The 22496-nt window shown below is 43.1% G+C and overlaps 1 protein-coding gene across 2 annotated transcripts in view; it reads right to left on the bottom strand.

The window, feature by feature from the left end:
* Window positions 1-22496, bottom strand: part of ascc3 (activating signal cointegrator 1 complex subunit 3) — a 619273-nt gene that overhangs the window by 87738 nt on the left and 509039 nt on the right. For both annotated transcript variants that reach the window (XM_041188004.1, XM_041188005.1), the window contains exons 35-36: window positions 17581-17692; window positions 15149-15283 (exon numbers count right to left, since the gene is read on the bottom strand). In XM_041188004.1, coding sequence (XP_041043938.1) covers window positions 15149-15283; window positions 17581-17692 — 247 coding nt within the window. The remainder of the gene's footprint in view (window positions 1-15148; window positions 15284-17580; window positions 17693-22496) is intronic.

Below are 22496 nucleotides of genomic sequence, written 5' to 3'. Positions count from 1 at the left end.
CTGCAGGATCCCCCCCAACTCCACACACTACCCTGACTTGAAATTTTATCACTGGTCCTTCACTGTCGCTGGGTCAAAATCCTGGAACTCCCTTCTTAAAAGCACTGTGGGTGTACCTACCACCACATGGACTGTAGTGGTTCAATAAGTAGCTGACAACCACCTTCTCAAGGGCAATTAGGGATGAGCAATAAATGATAAATGCTGACCTTGCCAGTGACGCCCACATCCCATGAAAGAAGTAAAAAAAATATGGGCAGAATTTTGCCCTTGACGGGCGGGCGGGCGGGCAGCCGATTGCTGCCGCTGAAACGGGCCCCACCGCCATTTTAAGTGGGCAGGCCAATTAAGGCCTGCCTAGCGGGCTGCCCAACGGGAAGCGCTATGCGCTTCCTGTGCGGGTTGGGGGGGGGGGGGAGGGGTTCCCCAAATGTCAGAGTGCGCTCTTTTGCGCATGCACACAAGAGTACACATCTCCCTGAAACTAAGTGCTGCCTCAGGGAGATCGCTGAAAGGCTGGCAAATATAAAAAAAAGAACAATATAAAGTTCATTAGCATGTCCCCCTCATGTGAAAATGTCACACGAGATGGGACATGTTAATAAAATAAACAAAAACTTTATTAAACTTTTTAAAACCGCTATCAAACCTCATCCCGCCACTGGATGAGGTTTTTTTAAAAAAAAATCACCTACCTGCCTACTTGTTGGGGCCGTGCGCCGAGCCAAAGTTCACACGGGCCCCTCAAAATCGTCGACGATTGGCAAGTTAAGGGCCTTCATGAGGCCTTTAATTAATGGCGGATGCACGTCCTGCTGCATAGAGCATCCGCTGTCTGAAATATCGTGATGCCGTGCGCTGACGTCAGGACGCTCGCGCGACATTTTAAGCGCTGGCGTGTGGACTCTGCCACCCGTACGCCAGCCAGAAGATGCTGCCCTGTGCATTCAAAAAAACTAACAAAAGCCACAAGCTGATGGTTTTTCTGACCTTGAAGCAACCCAAGAACAGGTAAGAATCTGGGGAAATTTACAACAGTAGTCTCTAACTGGTCTAAAGATTTATTTAGACTATTTTTCTACAGAGAGGGTACATCAGAGGTGATCTTAATGAGGCAGGTCAAATTAGTACAACTTAGCTACAAATTCCAGACTACTTGTGAGGAATATCAACACAACTTAGAGCACCTTTAACACAACAAAAATCTCAAGGCGCTTCACAGGAGAACAAGAGAGTAAAATATGAAACCGAGCCCCAGGAGGAGATATTAGGTCAGATGATCAAAAGCTTGGTCAAAGAGGTAGGTTTTAAGGACTGTCAAGGCCATGGAGGGATTTAAAAACAAACTTGAGAATTTTAAAATCAAGGGCAGAATTTTTAGGTTGGCAAATTAGGCGTGATGACGTCCGGCCAGCTTCCCGACGCCTTCCCGTGCTTGCGTGATACTCGGTGGGTACGCACGAGTGTCAGAAACATGCCCGCTGACAATTAAAGTGGTTAAGGTTCCAATTGTCCTCAATTTTTCGTGGTCCGTCCAACCTTAATATTGGCAGATGGGTGAATCCAAGGGCAGGATGAGGTTTCCGTTATGAAATAAAAAAGATAAAAAATGGGCAGAATTTTCATCATGTATCTGTTCAGGTGACTGATTCTGATGCGTGGGCATTCTTTTCGTGATTTAAAAACCTTTATTTAATTGTTTTGAAGTCTTCAGCTCCCTGAGGCAGCTCTCTGCCTTCAGAGAACTTTCATTCAGCGCTCACCTGCGCCCACGTCAGCACGCGCCCTCTTCCCGCCCCCACACCAGCAGCACTGAGCATTTCAGCACGCGCTTCACGCTTGCTGGCGGTTAATTAGTGGCCGAGGGCTGATTGCGGATGGCGGTCTGTTCCCTGGCCGCTCCTGGGCCCACCAATTGCACCTGTACACTGACCTAAAAATCCTGCCCCAAGATATTGCTTGAATGCAAGCCAACACAGGTCAGCGAGCACAGCGAGCATAGCGAATGGGACTTGGTGCGAGTTAGGACACGGGCAGCAGGGTTTCGGATGATTTCAAATTTACGGAAGGGCCGGTAGTAAAACGTGGGAGGCCAGCCAGGAATGTGATGGAATAGTCAAGTCTAGAAGTAACAAACGCACGAATGAGGGTTTCAGCAGCAGATGAGCTGAGGCAAGGGTGAGGTTATTGATGTGGAAATAGATAGTCTTAGTGATGGCCTGAACGCGTGGTCGGAAAATAGTCAAATGTGACAAAAAGGTTGTGAACAGTCTGGTTTAGTCTGAGACTGTTGCTAGGGAGAGGGCTGGAGTCGGTAGCTAGGGAATGGATTTCGGAACGGGGATCAAAGACAATGGCTTTAGTCTTCCCAACATTTAACTGGAGGAAATTACTGCTTATCTAGTACTGGACATTGGATAGCAGACTGATAATTTAGCAACAGTGGAGGAGTCAAGAGAATTGGTGGTGAGGTGAGGTATCATGACTGATCAGCAATAATTTTGCAAAACGATTTAAGATGTACACATTACACAGGTGTATGCCAGACAAAATAATTTTGTCTGTTTTCTGGAAAATTTGAGCTAATCAGAATCACATTATTGGCCCGGGATTTTTATTTGAATACTCTTTCACCATTCGTTGAATTCACTGTTCCTCACCACATCTTTCACGAACTGCTATCATATTCTCTGACTCATACAGCAATATCACGGGAGATCCATTGTGAATATTCTAAAAAAAAGTGAAATTTCTTAAGGGCTTTTAATTTCTTACAATACTATATTTTGGAAGAATTGAGATTTTCATTTTTTTTTTAAGTAGTATCAATTATTTTCCCTTGGAGAAATGATGTTGGAAACCGATGGCAAAAATGCTGTTAAGAAAATGTATACTGACACAGTACATTAGCTCAGTCTGTCAAATTGTCAGCTTAAGTTGGCTATAGCAATAAAGTGTTTAGATACTTGAAATGAATACATGCTATTCAATGCTAAAACCTCTGAGAGCTATTGGAAACAGTGGCTCACGCCTTATTCAAGCTTTTCCTATTCTGAAAAGTGCAAAGCCAAAGGCTCTTGATGCTATTAGTGGAATTCTACATAAGAACAGCAGCTAAAGTTTGACGGATTCCCCACATCAACAACAAGCTCTTGATTTTGCTTACTGCAACTATCAGGGATCTTGTGGCAAAAGCAACCAGCAAAAATATTAAAAGTTGTACCTCCACGTTAGGTGTGATAATTTTTCTTATACTTTAGATCAATGTGGAAAGCTAGTGAAAAACATGGGGCAGGGGTCAGAGTCAAACAGTTCAGTGCCTATATTAAATCCTTAGGGAGTTTCAAGTTGCACATTCACTATGCAGTTTGAGGTATAAAGTACAAATTGCTGATAGCTTTACTGATGACCGGGGTCAGGAGTTTGAATGAGCTGGGCCACTATGCAAAGAGCAGCAAGAGGTCAGTGGAGAAAGGCGATGGTGGGAACAAGTCATATGAGTAAACAGACAGCCAAAGAAGTGTAAAATTGGATGCAATCCTTTTTTTAAGTTTAAGGTGACAATAGCCAGGATTGTAGATACACCAATTAAAAACCTGAGAAAAAAAGTGCTGTGGATTATATCTGCTTTAATCTTAAAAAGGACAAAATGCACACTAAATAGATGTTTGTCAAGAATCAATCAGCAAAAATGGTTGAAGAATCTTTTGTAACTATTACATTTCTGGATCTAAATAGAAACAATGACAAGTTTTTCAAAGTTTAGTCCAAGGGGACTACAAATTATGGAAAGTTATATGTCAGCATATATTGAATTATGTCTTCTGCAAGTCGGGGTGGGTCACTTCTTTGGCCTCTCATTTGGAAAATGGTACAAAAATGGAAAGTGTTGGAGATACTCAGCAGGTCAGGCAGCAATTGTGGAAGGGAAACAGAGTCAATGTTTCGGGTCAATGGTCTTTTGTCAGAACTGGTGAAGGTTCTGATGGGAGGTTATCCACCTGGAACATTAAGCTGGATTTTGGAAACCTGCCGACAGCCTTGGAATTTCCCAGTGCCAGCATTTTACCACCTTCCAGGCCATTTTTGAGGACGTAGGTCAGGTAGGGTGACGGCAATCCACTCTCTAGTGGTGAATAGCTTGTTAAAATAATTACAAGCTCGCTTAAGGACAATGATCAGAGGTCACCTGGAATTTTCCAGTAGGCCTGCAGGGCCCCAGCAGCATGCGGAACTCAGCAGATACCTGGAGTCCAGGATCAGTTGGAGCCTCCCTCCTCAACCTCCTCCCAATGCCTGGCAACCCGCCCCACGGGTGCTCAAAGTATACCATTACATAAAAAGCAATTGTGAAGTACAATGAATTCAGTGCATACGTTTTTTTTTAAAGATAATAATTGATTGAAAGGTGCTTGTATGTAAAATGTATGTGAACAAACATTCGACAAAGGCCAAAAGGCAATGCTGTAGTTTGCTTAAATATCTGGATTTCAACAATCAATTTACTAAATACCGTGAATTAAAAATGTTCCACAAACTTAAATTTCCTTGGGCAGAATTGCCCTTGTTGGGCGGGCTGGGTGGGGGCGGTCGGGAAGCCGCCCGCGATCAGGGCTGGACCACGATTTCAGGCTGGCGGGCCAATTAAGGGGCACTTTGTGCATGCGTGTGGGTGCGTGCTGGAAAAGCTCCCTGAGGCACAGAGCAATTGAATGTTAAAAAACATGACCCCTCTTGTTACTCTGTCACATGAGCAGGGTCATGTTATGAATGAGATGTAAATTTTTTAATTTTATTTATATTTGCTGTTGGAAACCTCACCCTGCCTGTGGATGAGGTTTCCTAAGAAGTGCAAAGGTCGCTTGGCCTTTTCGCCTGCCCGCCAACCATAAGGTTGGACGGGCAGCGAAAAACTTAAGTTAATTAATACTTTAATGGCCTTAAAAGGCCTTCTAATTGTTGGCAGGCGTCTGCCAATTCCCACGCGCGCCTGCTGACCGAACCATTGCGAGACTGCGCGTTGATGTTGGGATGCTTGCCTGACGTCATCGTGCGTCATTTTACGCTCGAGGGGGTCAGGCACGAGCCCACCTGCCGAGGTGAAAATTCTGCCCCATGTTTAGTTTCACTTTGAAACACCCAATGGTAAAATCTTGTAAGGAAACTTATTTTTAAGATTGTAAGATATTTTCAAGGTCAGGTCTCAGCCTCAATTCAGGGCAGAACCGTAGAGATTTACTGAAGGAAGTCACAGTATTTTGAGGTTTTTGACCATTTCTTGACAGTATGGATTTTTGCTCGACAAGGGTATTGAGGGATACAGAACCAAGGTGAGTCATGATACAACCAACATCTGATTAGATGGTGGAACAGGCTTGAGGGGCTGAATAGCCTACTCCTGTCTTTACATTCCTTCTTAGGTTCCGATAGAAAAGAGTTGTATTTAAATGATGGGTTTCTAAAGCAAAGTGAACTCAGATAGTTTAAAAACAATTGAGACAAGAGGTGGGTAAAATCGGAATAAATGGTTTCCTTGAAGACAAAAAACCATAAGCAATTCATTGTTTTGGGAATCAATTAATTGGGAATCTTGGGCTCCAACCAATGTCCTTCAGGGAAAGAAATTTTTCGTTCTCACCTGGTCTGGCCTACATGTGACTCCAGATCCGTAGTAATGTGGCTGATTATTAAATGCCCTCTGAAATGGCCAAGCAAGCCACTTAGTTGTAGGAAATCGCTAAAAAGTCGATAAAAAGGAATGAAACTGGACAGACCACCTGGCATGGACCTAGGCACTGGAAACGACAATGGCAAACTCACACCTGTCGACCCTGCAAAGTCCTCCTTACTAACACCTGGGGGCTTGTGCCAAAATTGGGAGAGCTGTCCCACGGACTAGTCAAGCAACAGCCTAACATAGTCATACTCACGGAATCATACCTTACAGATAATGTCCCAGACACCACCATCATCATCCCTGGGTATGTCCTGTCCCACTGGCAGGACAGACCCAGCAGAGGTGGAGGCTTGGTGGTATACATTCGGGAGGGAGTTGCCCTAGCAGTCCTCAACATCAACTCCGGCCTCCATGAAGTCTCATGGTATCGGGTCAAACATGGGCAAGAAAACCTCCTGCTGATTACCATATACTACCCCCCTCCTTCTCCCCAGCTAATGAATTAGTACCCCTCCATGTTGAACACCACTTGGAGGAAGCACGAGGGTGGCAAGGGCAAAGAACACATTCTGGGTGGGGGACTTCAATGTCCATCACCAAGAGTGGCTCTGCAGCACCACCATTGACCGAGCTGGTTGAGCTCTAAAGGATAGCTGCTAGACTGGCTCTGCTGCAGGTGGTGAGGGAACTGAACAAGAGGGAAAAACATACTTGACCTTATCCTCACCAACCTTCCTGCCACAGATGCATCTGTCCATGACAGTATTGGTAGGAGTGACCACCATACAGTCCTTGTGGAGACGAAGTCCCGGCTTCACATTGTGGATACCCTCACCGGGGTAAATGGGATAGGTTTCAAACAGAGCTAGCAACTCAAGACTGGGCATGCATGAGGCGCTGTGGGTCATCAGTAGCAGCAGAATGGTACTCAGTCATAATCTGTAACCTCATGGCCCAGCATAGCCCCCAAACTACTATTACCACCAAGCCAGGGATCAACTCTGGTTCAATGAAGCGTGCAGGAAGGCATGCCAGGAACAGCACCAGGAATACCTAAAAATAAGGTATCAACCTTGCGAAGCTACAACACAGGACTACTTGTGTTCCGGTAATAGTACTGAAGACTTGTGCTCCAGAACTTGCTCTGTCCCTAGCCAAGCTGTTCCAGTACAGCTACAACACCCAGGAATGTGGAAAATTGCCCAGGTATGTACTGTACACAAAAAGCAGGACATCCAGCCCAGTCAATTACTGCCCCATCAGTCTACTCTCGATCATCAGTGAAGTGATGGAAGGTGTCATGAAAAGATATTAATGTTTATAATGTTATTGGAAATTATTTCAAAATAAAGTTCTTGTGGGGTCTGTGGCTGTGTGTCTGTGTGTGTTTTAATTGGATTAAAGTCAGCTAGTCTGGGTGCTTTGACGTACAGTAGTTTTGAGATATTAATTAGGTCAACATAAGGAGGGTAGAAGGTAAAGTGTAAATTTGCATTTGTTAAAAGAAACCATTCAAGACTGCGGGTGAAATCTTACGCCTAGCTAGAAGATGCCAAGCAACGTGTTTATTTTTTCAGCTTACTAATAAAATTGGTGGGATGAAAGAATGTTATTGTTAGAAGATGTAAAGTTAAAAGCCTAGTGATACAATAGAAAATTCAAAGGGAAAGATATGTATAAAGGAGAAAGGAGAGTGTGTGTTAAGAGGCATTTTGAGATCCAGTAAGTGTGGGAAGCCTCCAGCATGTTAGCATCTAGCTACTGTCTGCAAGGACCAGAGCTGAAAGAAATTCATTTTGAATACAACTGTCTAGGGTGTACTTTGCCAGGTGTCTGTTTAAATCTATGAGATTTAATGTTGCCTTAACGGGGGTGTAACTAAGAGTCAGATTAATTAGGAGATTTTTATAGTTATTATAGTAGTAATTTTGTAGACATAAATATGTGTTTACAATCTTGTAGTAATAAATGTTTAACAGTTTTATAAAAAAAACCTCTTGAGACTCGGTGGTCTTATTACTATTGAATTCAAAGTTTGCTTCTTGAAACATACAAATTGCAAGAATGGTTTATGACAGTTGTTTCGAGTTTCCCTCCGGGATTTGAATAATTCAGCTTTTACCATCGGCTGTGTCATAATAAAGGGGTCGACAACAGGGCTATCAAGCAGCAATTGCTTAGCAATAACCTGCTCACTGATGCTCGGTTTGAGCTCTGCCAGGGTCACTCAGCTCCTGATCTCATTACAGCCTTGGTTCAAACATGGACAAAAGAGCTGAACTCTGGAGGTGAGATGAAAGCCCTTGACATCAAGGCAGCATTTGATTGAGTCTGGAATCAAGGTGTCCTAGCAAAAGTGGAGTCAATGGGAATCAGGAGGAAAGCTCTCCGCTGGTTGGGGTCATACCTAGCACACAAGAAGATGGTTGTGGTTGTTGGTGGTCAATCATCTTTGTTCCAGGATATCATTGCAGGAGTTTCTCAGGGTAGTGCCCTAAGCCCAAGCATCTTCAGCTGCTTCATTAATGACCTTCCTTCCATTGCACAATGTTCAATACCATTTGAGACTCCTCAGATACTGAAGCAGTCCATATTCAAATGCAGCAAGACCTGGATAATATCCAGGCTTGGGCTGACAAGTGGCAAGTAATGGTCATGCCACACGCGTGTCAGGCAATAACCATCTCCAACAAGAGAGATTCTAACCATCACCCCTTGACATTCAATGGCATTACCATCACTGAAACCTCCACTATCATCATCCGGGGGTTACCTTTGACCAGAAACTGAACTGAACTAGCCATATAAATATTGTGGCTACAAAAGCAGGTCAGGGGCTAGAAATCCTGTGTTGAGTAACTCATCTCAAGACTCCCCAAAGCCTGTCCATCATCTACAAGGCACAAGTCAGGAGTGTGATGGAATATTCTCCACTTGCCTGCAGCTCCAACAACACTCAAAAAGCTTGACACCATCCTGGACAAAGCAGCTCGCTTGATTCGTACCCATCGTTGGATGAAGTTTGATGAAAAATGTAAAGGCCATCTGGCCGATTTGCCAGTCTGCCAATCATAAAGTTGGATGGGCCACGAAAAATCGGAGACAATTGCGCCCTTAATGGGCTTAATTGCCCTTTTAATTGTCGGCGGACATGCTTCCAACTTTTGCGCCTGTCCACTGAGTGAAGTATCACGAGTGCACGAAATGACGTCATCTTGTGTGATTTTATGCCCGATCGGGTTGGGTGCACTCCTGCCCGCAGGACGTAAAATTCAGCTCAATGTTTTATAATATTGTGAAGAGTTGCTGACACTGCCAAGTTTGCATGTCCAGGAAAATGGCAGGTACCAGTGCCAATAAGGTGCTTATATGGAGCTCGCCTTCCCTCAGGCTAAATATTGTGACAGGTTGCTGGTCCTGTGTGGGCTCAAAAGCGTTTAGAGCTCCTTGCCAAGGCTAAGGCCTGGATCCACAACGAGTACCTGCATATGGTATTTGGGAGTCCGATACACTTGATTTGATTAGGTGCACTGGCTGACGATAAGGGTTTAATTTAGGTTTGGGACATGGGAATTCTAAAGATTAACAGTCCCTGTCATCAGTCCTGGCCCTCCTCCATCAAGGACTTTATTTGGGTTACTCTCCCAGAAGTCCAGAGTGAAACTCTGGGGGGAAATATATCGTATTCGGTTCTTGACCTCATTTGTTAACTCCTACTGGAGTTACGACAGGGCCATATTGGAAGGGCTATGCTTTTAAGCCCATTATTCATTTGATTACACTAAAATTTTCATTAAATATTTACGCAATTAAAAATAATAGGCATAATGCTAATTCAGTTAAAAAGCCTGATTTTAGCAGTAACTATCTATCAGCCCAGAATTTGCTGGGAAAATGTTAACATAAAACTCAGCAATTTATGGTGACAAAGGATATGCCATGGGTTGCAAGTAACCAAAAATTGCTGGATGATTTGCACTGTCAGCCTTCTGAAAATGGGAGCTCACCAAGAAGCATTCCACAAGCTTCAGAAAATTGCTACATTTGTGCTGTTAAAACAAAGTAAACTCACTACAGAAAATTAAGGCTGGTACTTAATAATGTACGGGCCTTTTAAATGACATTCATGTTCCTGTAATGCCTTCCACACTATCCAGACCTGAAAGAGAACAATTGAAATGCACAATCTCATTCCTTACAAGCATAAATTGCTGCTAGAAGTTTTTCAAATTTCAAATTTACATTTAGTTCTTATTTTTTCTAGTCTCTTTTATTCTCCCTTCCTTAATCCAATCTTTACTTCTCTTTATTGCTTTTTCTGTGTTTAATTTGACTTTAATTCACCCTGTTTTCCTGCCTGCCCCACCTTTTTTTTCTTCTATCCCTTAATCTTATCGGTTAAGGAAGTAGACCATTGGCCCCGTCATTTACCGAGGTCCCAGATGCTCCACTGATTTTGTTTTGCTGTTACCAACTCGCATTTCCAGCAATTTGCAACGCAAATTTTTTCCTAGCTAGCGGGCGAGGAAAGAAATCTAACAAATGAATCATGCCATGAGGTGCCCTGCTCCAGCAAATTCTGGATCATTATGTTTACTTGTGTTACAGTATAGCTCCCCTGCACATTAAAAATTCATAACTTATAGAAATACAAAGAATTTACAATTTTTCAAACCTCAGTCTCCCTCATTTTGCAATGTTCAAATCTCATCAGGCTTTTAAAAGAAAACCTGGTCGTCAAAAGCGTTATCAGATAAGCACAGGTCTATTAAGCAAAATATTTGTGCTGCTTTGAACTTTATATTACCAATTTAACAGACATGGTCTTCATTGTGTTATGAATCAAACTTCAATACTGCCACTTCATTTATCAAAAAGTCTGGGCAATCATATGCAGAGGATGAAAAACTCCCTTGGGGAAAAGAGCTCCTTAAATTTGCAATCATGTATTGAGACTTCTAACACAGTCTCTTGTTTTGCTTAGAACCAGAAAATGAACTAGCTGTGTTGCATCTTTCTTGATCTGCCATCATGCCCCAAGGATTAGAGACTCCACCTGAGCTTGTTTTACAAGCGTAACTGAAAAAAATTAATCTCTCCTGGCAGTGTTCCCACTGGGATACTTATGAATAATGATTTCACTTTCTTGCTTGCCCTCCCTGTCCAGTGGAGAAGCTACTCTTCTCCAACACCATGGATAAGGCAGCGGAAGATAAAATTCCAGCTGTGGATTAGCAGGCAGTCAGGGATCCATCTGCTCATTCTGGCTGAATTCTGAATGCTGAATTGCTGAAGCATGAGTAAATGGGATGGTGTTGCCTCTCTTATAACTGAGTTTTTTAGCTGTTTATTCACACAAACAATGTACAGTAAAGACATTTCTTTGATCACCAATCAAAAAAAAAGATTTTCAATCAAGCTATTAACGTATAAGAATACAAGATATTTTATTGTCACAAGACCCAATTACTGCTGCAAACAATGTCCAATTTATCCCAGGTCAACTGCGGCAGGTGTGATTATTGTGATAGGGTTAATTTCAGAAAGCACGGCACAATGAGAAATGGTAAAGACAGTATTTTTTTTAATAAGCTCACACAAGGTTTCCACAACTAAAATCACAATTGGGAAAGACCCAACTCTGAGCCATTGACCCTCTCCTTGTTTCTACAAAAAAAATGCCTCCCATCTCAGTAAAGAACAAAGGTCTTCTACTGAATTCTTATTTTGTTAAAATAAACACTCTCAAATCAAAACCACATTGCAAAATATTTTGGAGTGATTATAAAACAGCAATCTAATATTAACCTGTAGCTTTATGTAGAAAATATTTGAGTAGAGAAAGGGTAGGGTAGCATGGTGATGGTGGGAGGGGAAGGGTGAGAGGAGAGAGATATATTCTGTTCTATATGTATACATTTTCTGGGGAAGAATAACCCACGTCTGTGCCCTGGGCACGTTTCCCGGGCCCATGCAGATTTCTGCAGCAGTCTGCCTTGATTCATTCCAAATAGGAACCTCTTCTCTGTCTGACCTCCTGCAGCAGCACTTCCACAACTGCAGCCAAAAAGTACGAGGCATACAGACATTTATTTTTTGCTAATGAGTTTGCTTGGGCATCGATAAAACAATGATGATGGTTTGATGCCTGGCTCTGTAAGTTGCTGCAGGCTGTTAAATCTTACAGACTGTCTGTCCCCTGAGGCCAGTCTGCCAACCAGGGCCATTTCTAATGTCTGAAGCTTGCCAACAATATTTCAATGAGTTTGACTCTGGAAAAAAAAACAGCCAGGTCAACACTCAGCATGTTCGCTGGGTGTACATCTCACTCTGCCTGACTTCCAGTTGGGATCTAGCCCACTCAGAAAATCCAAACTCTTTGGGCAGCATTTTCCCGTCAGCGAGTGGGGGGGCGGGGCCCACTCGCCAACACGTAAAATAGCGCGCGGTGACGTCAGGCATGTGTCCCGACGTCACTGCGCGTTATTTAGATTGTCAGTTCGGCGGGTGTGCAGCTGATTCAGCTGCTCGCCCGCCGAACAGTCAAAGGCCTATTAAGGTCTGTTAAAAACTAATTAAAACAATTAAATGAACTGCCCATCCAACCTTAAGGTTGGCAGGCAGGCGAAGGGCCCAGGCGGCCTTCGCATATTTCATGGTACCTCATCCACGGGCGGGATGAGGTTTCATGAAGTGCTTAAAAAAAATCAGTAAAATTCTTTCCAAAATTTCACGAACGTCTCAGCTCACGTGACACTGTCACATGACGGGACATGTTTCAAAAGTTTAAAAATCTTTCATATAAAAGTTTAACACTGAAACAAATCTCCCTGAGGTACCTCCATGCCTCAGGGCGATCTCAGCACTCTTTCGCGCGCAGGGAACGACTCAGGGAATCCACCCCCCACCCGCACAGGGTGCGCACAGCGCTTCCAAACGAGCATCACAATGGGTGGGCCTTAATTGGGTTCGCCCCTGCTCCCTCACAACCACCTTGCCGGTGGGAAATTTCTGGCCTTTATGTTTTTAACAGACTGCAGATTAAAATAATATATATTGTTTATTACCCATAAAGCAGTATTGAATTAGGATGACACAGCACAGACAGAAGCCGTTCGGCTTACCATGCCTGTGTTGAATGCTTTATAAATGTGATTATAGTTCTTATCTGCTCAGTGAGGAGCAAATTGTCCTTCAAGTTCTATGAACCTAAAGGTCCCTCAATAGCATAGCAAATTTATTCAGAATCTGATGACTGTACAGATCAGAAGGTTTTAGGTTCAACATCCAGTCACTCACGAGTTGAGTGAACTCAGCCTGAGTGACAGTTCTATACATGGCATCAGTGCTTCCAGGTTAGGGAAGAGAAACATGGCCAGTTTTCCTGCTCCACATCATTGAAGGCTTGTGAGTGCATGTCAGGCCTGGGGAAGATCAGGCTCAGCTTTGATCCTCCATGGTAAAACTGCCTGTCGACATTTAGTGCCTAGGCTTCTAAATGAAGCATGACCAAGAGAGCGAGGTGGAAGATGTTGCCCATTACTTGTGGGTCTGTATTCACCTGGTGAGAACAGTCAATGGCGAGAAGCAAAATAAATGATATGTTCCCAAAATTACTTCAGAATAAGCTAAATAAGCTTGGAAATTACTGAACGTGCCAAGGATGATATGGGTGATAACTGGGAGAGTAACTACAGCAAAATGGATATGCAGCTAAGCACATGGCTTGCTCTTGCTTACCACTGTGCTCCATTTGGTTGGTAGTGAGATTGATTGTGTGTGAAGTACATAATGTAGGGATAGGATTATTAAACTTGATTCTGGCACAGAAGCATCAAGGAGGCAACTGAATCTTAGGAGGGTGAAATGACTTCATTGCTTTCTGCGCAGATCCACAACAGCAATGAGAGAACAGTACATTTCTGTTGTTCTGCTGAGTTTCCGTAAAGGCATCCATTTAGAAATTCAGGTCCTGGGCTACAATGGGCAGAATTTTGCCCTTGGTGGGTGGGCGGGCCCCATTGGCTCGGCGGGCGGGCGGGCAGCCGACCTCCGCCGCCGAAGCGGGCTCCGCCGCCATTTTAATTCTGTGGGTCAATTAAGACCTGCACAGCGGGCCACCCGATGGGAAGCGATGTGCGCTTCCTGTGCGGGGGGGGGGGGGGGGTGGGGCGGATTCCCCAACTGTCAAAGTGCGCATATCTCCCTGAGTCTAAATGCTGTCTCAGGGAGATCACTGAAAGTTTTTTAAACATCAAGAACAGACAAATAAAAAATTTATTAACATGTCCCCCTCAAGTGATGATGTGACATGAGATGGGACATGCTAATAAAAAGGACATAAAGATTATTAAACATTTTTAAAACGGACATGAAACCTCATCCCAACAGTGGATGAGGTTTCATGTTTTTTCTATTTCCCACTGGGGCTCCTGGCTTGCCCGCTAGCCTTAAGGTTGGACGGGCAGGGCATTTAATGAGCTTAATTATCCTGTCAATGGCCTCAATTGACCACTGACAGGTCGGCGGGTGGACAGCTGATTTCGCTGTCCGCCCGCCTTCCTCAACATTTAAATGGACCGGGATGACATTGAGGGTTCCTCCCGATGTCATCCCACGTCATTTTTGCATCGGCGAGTGGGCCCCGCCCCCAAATCGCCAACGGGAAAATTCTGGTCAATATTGCAGCCTTACGGAGAAAGCAAGGAACAAACTTGAACTGGTAGCAATTTTCATAACATCAGGATATCCCAAATGCTTTACAGCTAATGAAGTACTTCTGAAGCATTATCGTTGCTAATTTGCACACAGCAAGGTACCACAAACAGCAAAGAGATAATGACCAAATAATTTGGCCTTTAGATATGTTGCTTGAGGGGTTGGCAAGAACTCTCTCACTCTTTGAAATAGTGCAAAAGCATCTTTTACATCCAGGTGAGAGGGCAGACGGGCCTCAGTTTAACATCTCATTTGAAAGACAGCAGCTCTCAGCACTTCAGTGGAGTATCAGCCAAGATTATGTGAGCAATGGACTTGAACCCACAACCTTATGACTCAAAAGCTAGAGTGCTACCACTGAGCCACAGTTGAAAATAAGTATATAAATACAAGTTATTTCATTTTATACCTCTAATCATAAAACATTAATGGCAATTAAAAACAAATTCTGACAGGCACAAACTGGTGACCAAATCAGCCTCCTGCATGGTCAGAGCCCGTAATTACGTAAACAGGAAGCCTATGTAATTCCAAAGAAGTGACACCCCTCCCACCGCCCTCGAAAATGCATCTATTATACCACAACTGCAGATGCAATGCATAAATTTTAAGGCTCCCTTGTCAGTATAACTTACATTTCTCAATGCATATTTCATGAACAGCTTCTACAATTGGGAAAAACTTTGCTGCAATGGATCTGAGATTCCAGCAAATGAAGTACACATATGCAAGATTCCAGCATCATGTACTCACCGTTAGAACAGAGAGCAAGTCCTCCAAACAACAATCTGCTTTCATCTGGCTCCTGAACATTTTCATAGTTTGGTGTTTCAGGTAATAATAAGAGGCTATACGGCCTAAATCCAGTGAAAGGAGGCTGCGATTGTCCTATGAAACAAAAACATGCATAGTTAGAAAATAATTATTTTAAAAAATGCTTTCAGAATGAAAAGTCCAAAACATTCCTTTGAAACTTGTGTTTTTTTTGTGTTCCCTGCATGGGCAGTAACCTGGATGGACAGATTATCTGCCTGCTATCGATTTTGGACAGGTTCTTTAATGTGCGAGTGATTTGGTCTGCCAGATTGCCACCCAGGCTGCAGACAGAAATTTACCCCTTGATATCAACAAACAGCTGAAATTATACATTTTGTAATTTTGATTAGATAAATGCTTAATTGAGTATGGGGAAATTACAATGGGTGTAATTTTACTGCCCCTCCCACTGGCGGGATCTTCCTGTCCCACCAAAGTCAATGGACTTTTGAATGGCTCGCCACATTTTCTGGCCCTACCCCCGCTGCAGGGCTGTAAAATTCCACCCCATGTTATGCAAATGATTTATCATTTACTTTCAAACCATACTAATGCAGAAAGGCCAAAAAAAAAATTGATATTGATACACAAACATCAGCTGATATACTTCGCATAAAGAATAAAATGTGGGACTCTGCAAATGCATTTTTTAAAAAGAATAAGCAGGGCTTCTCCTATCCTTTCTTGGAAACTATCTCTGCTCACACCTGGAGCCACTGACTGGATGAGGCGAGTAACTGTACATGTTCTGGAAAACATTCACATGTACAAATGCGACAAAAATTGGCACCTATTGAATATTCAAAAGCAAAGGGAACAAAAGAAATACTTATCGCACCTGGGGCATTTTGCATGAAATCAGGCCATCCCAAAGCGCTTTGTAACCAATTTGCACATAATAAGGTCCCATAAGCAGCAGTGTGATCACAAGCAGATAATGTGTTTTCTTTTGTCATGTTGGCTGAGGGATAAATGTTGGCCAGAAGATGGGGAAAGCTGCCCTTCTCCATCTTTGAAATAGTCGCATGGAATCCTTTTATGTTCATCTAAGTGGGGAGGATGGGCCTCAGTGTAATGCCTCATCTGACACATGGAAATTTCAACAATGCAGCATTCCCTCAGGATTGCACTGAAGTGTCAGCCTAGGTTATGCGCTCAAGCCTCTGGAAGGGACTTGAACCCACAATGTTCTGACTCAGGGGCAAGAGTGTTGCATGGCATGACAACTGACACTTACAAATGTAGCAGTGGCTGAATATTCAACATTACCACGAGGTAGCTAACTCTTCTAGGAGTAGTAATGATTTAAAATAGAAATTGAATAAGGAGACTTCTGATAAATGTCAGACTATAATAGAGAACCAAATTGAAGATAAAAAGTACAGAGGAGAACTGAAGTTTTTTTTAAAAGGACAAAGAGAATGCATGAGAATAGATTTGTGGGTATTATAAAAGGGAGCTCAAATGCCTTTCATAAAAATATAAATAGCAAAAGAGGTAGTCAAAAGAAGGGCGGGACTGACTGGGAACCAAAAAGGAGATCTCCTTGTGGAGGCAAGGTACATGGCTAAGATCCTAAATTAGTACTTTGCACCAGTCTTTAGTAAAGAAAAGTAGGCTGCTAAGGTCACAGTATAGGACAGAGAATAGAGAAATTGGATAAGACAAAATAAAAGTAAACATACTCAAAAGGCTGACAGTGTTCAAAGTTGACACATCTCACAGCCCAGCCTGAATCAGAAGAATCAGTGCGGGTTAGTCATACATCCCGATCCCCGCCCTAGTTTTTGGGGACTATTTTATTTTGCCTCCCTAGTGTCTTACAGAACATGAGGAGGCCATTGTGCTTGCACTGGTTCATGGAAAGAGCTATCCAAGTCGTCCCACACACCTGCCCTTTCCCCACTGACCTGCAAATATTTTCTCCTCCAAGTATTTATCCAGCCTCCTTTTGAAATATACCCAGGGCAGGAGTGAGGACGGTTGGCTGCCAGCAGGCCATGCTCTTTACATATGGGGTTGAGAGGAACACTGCGGCACCTTCCAGCTCCACGTTCAGCTATGTTACGTCATTTCTTTACTGCAGGTGATCCCTGATTGCAGCCTACAATGGTACTGCCGTTGGTGATGACGATGACAACAATCTCAGGGTGAACCAGGGGAAAAACTTCAAAGAAGTCCCTGATTTGCATGTGCAAAGCACTTAACAGTTGCTTCAGGTTTGGTTGGGGGGGGTTCAAGGGGAGAGAAACGTAAATGGTTGTTCTTGTTTGCCCTTACCCAAAATGGCTTGCAGGAACCTTGTGCGCACACTTCTAATAGTATTAAGCACAAGAGAAAAAAAATTAGGTTTATAAAGACAGCTTTACCTCCCCTACTGAAATACAATAGGAACATTCCAGATCTGCAAGTGACTTCTCCACGAGGTTGGAAAGATATTTGTTCATGGTCTCATGGTTAATGTCATCTAAATTGTAATAACTGCAGGAAAAATGATATAAAAAAATATTAGAAATTAAAACGTACTGTCGGTTTATGCTCCACCATGTTCAATATAATCTCCTATATACATCTTCTTTCATTGGCAGAGAATTTGAATCAATACTAGTAAAAACTTTAACCAACCTACAGTATGTTTACCTCGTCTGCTACTGTGCTTACATGAAACTTCTTGTACATTGGTTAAAATGGTGGAAATACAGAACTTATGCCCCAAGATATCACAGCAAATGTTTCCTCTACCTCAGTGGAATAACAAGCACACTAACTTTGATATAGAATTATATTACTGTAAAGAGAAGCACCATTTTGTTTTATTCGTTCATGGGATGGGGGCGTTGCATTTAATGCCCATCCCTAATAGCCCTTGAGAACTGAGTGGCTTGCTAGGTCATTTCAGAGGGCATTTAAGAGTCAACCACATTGCTGTGGATCAGGTCACATGTAGGTCAGACCAGGTAAGGACAGCAGATTTCCTTCCCTAAGGGACTTTAGTGTACCAGATGGGTTTTTACGACAATCGATAATAGTTTCATGGTCATCATTAGACTTTTAATTCCAGATTTTTATTGAATTCAAATTCATCTGCCATGGTGGGATTTGAACCCAGGTCCCCTGGGTCTCTGGATTACCAGTCTGGTGACAATACCACTGTGCCACCGTCTCAGTTTTCACCAGTTTCCGTTTCAACATCATCTGGATTCAACACTCTGAGAGTTCACAACAGAATCAAGAACACAGGCAGCATACTGAGAGGTAACTGTTTTATGACACATAGGTACAGGCAAAACACCTGAAATTTTCTGTGCAGTGGTAACAGCTACTAGGTATTAACCATTAACTCCTAAATCTGTCTCATTAACTGTTAAAACGTCTGTGGTACAAGCTGGTTGAGGATGCTTCTCATTGAATAGTTCCTGTGATTTTTGTATTTCAGGATCATCAGAAACTCATTGATCAAAAACTGTCCTCCATAGGATGGTGAGAAGTCTGGACCCATCATCAGTACTATATTTCTGAGGAGTCTGAAATTTGAGATTAAATAGTTTGCTCTGGTAAGCCTAGTCAAAAAAAACAATATTGCTGACAAACCATTTGGTTTCTGGATACCAACTGGTATGGTCAGGAAACCAAGGGGAAATTCCCAGTCAAATCACCTTTTTACCGTGTGGTTTGTACATTTTCCACTGTTTTTCGTTGAATCCATACACCAAAGTAACATCATGGATTTCTTTGATGCTGATCTCCACGCTTTCACTTTCAGAAATGGCCTCCGAATAATTTTACCACAGACATCAGGTTTTCCCAGTTGCTGTGGTCAATCCTCAAAATATGGTCTCACACTGCACACAGTGATTCTGTTTTTAGAGAATAGGGGACTACTCTGGGCTTAAAAGGTTTTGGCACCCCCCACCACCATCACTCCCCACCAACCTCCATGCCCATTCCCCCAACCCAGTGGTCCCCATACCACTCTCCTTTATTCTAATGTATACTTGGAAACACCATGGGCAGAATTTTTCCGTCGGCGAGCTGGGGGCAGGGTCTGCTTGCTGATGCGAAAATGACGCAGGATGACATCGGGGGAAAGCGGTGGATAGTGTGATCGGCTGTCCGCCCGCTGACCTGTCAATGGCCAATTTAGGATAATTAAGCCAATTAAACGCCCTGCCCGTCCAACCTTAAGGTTGGTGGGCAGGCCAGGAGCCCCAGCGGGCTTCTGAAGAAACATGAAACCTCATCCACCATTTTAATAAAGTTTATGTGATATTTATTAACATGTCCCACCTTGCGTGACATTGTCACATGAGGGGGACATGTTAATAATTTTTTTATTTTTCAACTTTCAAAAACTGTCGTGCTCTCCCTGAGGCAGCACTTCCTCTCAGGGAGATGCAGGAAAGAGTGCACTCTGACAGTTGGGGAATCCCTGCCCCCCCGCACAGAAAGCACATAGCGCTTCCTGTCAGATGGCCCGCCCACTCAAAATGGCAATGGGTCCTGCTTCGGGGCAAAATTCTGCCCCTTGTCTTTAGACTGAATAAAGACCTGATTACGTCCATGATTCTGTGTGTAATCTTAATATTGTGTTAGAAATTGAGAGCTAGCAAAGGAAATCATTAACCCTACCTTTTGTAAGAGAACCATCATATTTTAATCTTTAAAAGTTAAAAGCCTAATGTTAAAAGTCTGTAGAATTTAAGGTCTCTGCACAGAAGCCTTAAGTGGTCTGCTTTTCAGGTCAGGCTACTCGGGCAGGTGACTCTGGTTGGACGTATTCTTGGAGGTTTGACCTCATGACTTTCTGCCACCAACCCCCTTCCACCCCCACCCAACCATTTGTTTTGATTCATTCAAACAGCCCCTTTATCCCCGTCTCTAAAATGTTTATAGCCAATGAACAAAAGTGAAGAAAATGTTTTAGAATTGCATTTATGATGATGATTTTCCTCCTGGATTGCTCACAGCAGTGTTCAGACCATCCATCTTTAATTCCTGGAGACTCCAGAACAATCTGGAGAGTTGACAGGTTACATATGCTCACATCTAGGGCTAACATTATCACTGTTTTTTATGCCTAGAGACTAAGTTATCAATAGTGATCCCAAAATATAATACATTCTATGCTTTAGGAGAATCTAAATGCCTCTTAGTATTGGCCAATAGACTGTCAAAGAGTCTGGAAATTCTTGATGAAGACTGGTTCGAGATGGTGTAAAGTGCATCAAGATCATGTGAAAAATTCTTGTTAGAGATAAAAGTGGTGAAATTGTTTTGTGAGGCTGTAAGAGGTTATATTTGGTGGTAACCCATTTTCAGGAATGGTGACAGAGAACTCAAGGAAGGGAAGAGTCGGAGGTGGACCACATGAAGTGGAGAGAAGGGTGGAAAGGAGTGAAAGTTGGCAGAGAAAAGTAAATAACATTTTTTTAAAAATCTGTTAAGTAGTTAAATTATCACCTGCTGGGTGATGTAGAAACATTTTTCAGTTACATGCTGTTTTTCTTTGAATGGTTGAACTTCACACTTGTTTTAGGGAAGTGTGGAACCAGGGACACTCTAATAGGAAATTATCTACAGCCTTAGCCTGTGAAGATCATTTACCTGTTGTTCTCCAGTTAGCAATAATCTGTCCAGTCCCATTGGACAGCTGTTTCATTGTACACCCCAGCAACAGACTAATTGACTTGTCTTATCATTTCCTTTAAATAGACATTTTATTATACACCCTAGTAACAGGAGTAATTGAGTTGTCAGAAGCTTCAATTTAAAAGGCTAGCCTCACAGGGTTCCTCAGCATACGGCTCATAACCTGCATGCAAGCAGGGTTGAATATTTACACTGCTGTTAACAGGTGCTGAGATGTTAAATGATTCTAATAGCTGGGGGCGTACTGAGAGAGCCAGCAGGATAAGAATTATAGCCCTGTTTGAACATAACAATTACTTGTCCCATGAGACGAGTCAAAATCAGAGGCAGTTTTATACTAATAGCTGCTAGCACATGGGGTAGACTGGCTAACTTCCATTAGTAGCCTTCTGAGAAACACAGGAACAACTCCCTTTGGTATAATAAACATGTATAATCAAAATTTCAAACATACCTATAAAACCATCAACAGAGTGCTGCAGAGATGACATTATTCTTTTAGATTTAATAGATAAACTTGTAACAAATTCTATGATTGCAATATGTATTATTTGAAGAATAACTGTGATGGGAGGTATGATGACAGCTAAACTACAAAAGAAAATCTAGCCTTGGCGTTTTCCACTGATACTATGTGCAAACATTCAAAGTATCCTTCACAGAGGCAATGAAAGAGAATCAACAGAAACGCCCGAGAGTGAGAAGAAAAGGGGATAACGTGTCAAAGCTTTAAGGCACTGCAGCACAGGGTAGGAAATGGGCTTGCTTGCTCTCATGATTCTCCACTGTAGGTTCCAGATGTCAGCCAAGCCATTGTGGAAAACAGTGTGTGGAGTATTGCAGCTTCAGATAAGTCTTTTACATGTTATCCCTGACAGGGGCTCAAACCAAGATTTACCCGAGCTACAGCAAGGTAACAGGACAGTATCAAAAGGGGAACAAAATATAAAGGACTGTTTAAAAAAAACAATAAACGAGTGCAGCTCTAACAACATTCAAGAAGTTTGACACCATCCAGGACAAATCAGCCCGCTTGATTGGCACCCCTTCCACAAACATTCACTCCCCCCACCACCCACGAACAGTGGCAGGAGTGCGTACCAACTGCAAGATGCACTGCAGAAACTCACCAGGGCTCCTTAGGCAGCACCTTCCGAACCCACACAGTGATGAAGTGCGAATTTCAAATGCAAATGCCCAGGGGTGAATGTGACACCCAAATCCTGGTTTTGAGAGGAGCCTGGAGGTGGGACATAGATCCGGAGGGCTCTTTGAAAAGACAAGTGGCTAGGTTCGTCCTTCACGAAGGACATATCACTGGAAGCTGCATGGGCAAGTGTCCGTGGGCAGTGCCAAGGTTTCCCAATGCCCCATTTGAGGCATTGACAGAGAAAGTCACCGGGGGACATGGATTTCTTTTCCTGCTGTATGACAAATGACAGCCGCCTCAAGAGACCAAAATGGCCTGGGAGGACATGGCCACAGAGGACGGCAGCAGAGGCAACACACAGATGACTGATGTTGCATGAGCTTTAATGACCTGCTAAGACCTGGCAAGGTGGGAGGCAAGTGGGATCTGGGTCACAGGCCTCTAACTCTGTCCGCAGCAGCATGCACATGAGCTGAACAGACTGCA

This window comes from Carcharodon carcharias, chromosome 5, assembly GCF_017639515.1.
Source record: "Carcharodon carcharias isolate sCarCar2 chromosome 5, sCarCar2.pri, whole genome shotgun sequence".
Lineage (NCBI taxonomy): Eukaryota > Metazoa > Chordata > Chondrichthyes > Lamniformes > Lamnidae > Carcharodon > Carcharodon carcharias.
This window is presented reverse-complemented; position numbering and strand designations above follow the sequence as displayed.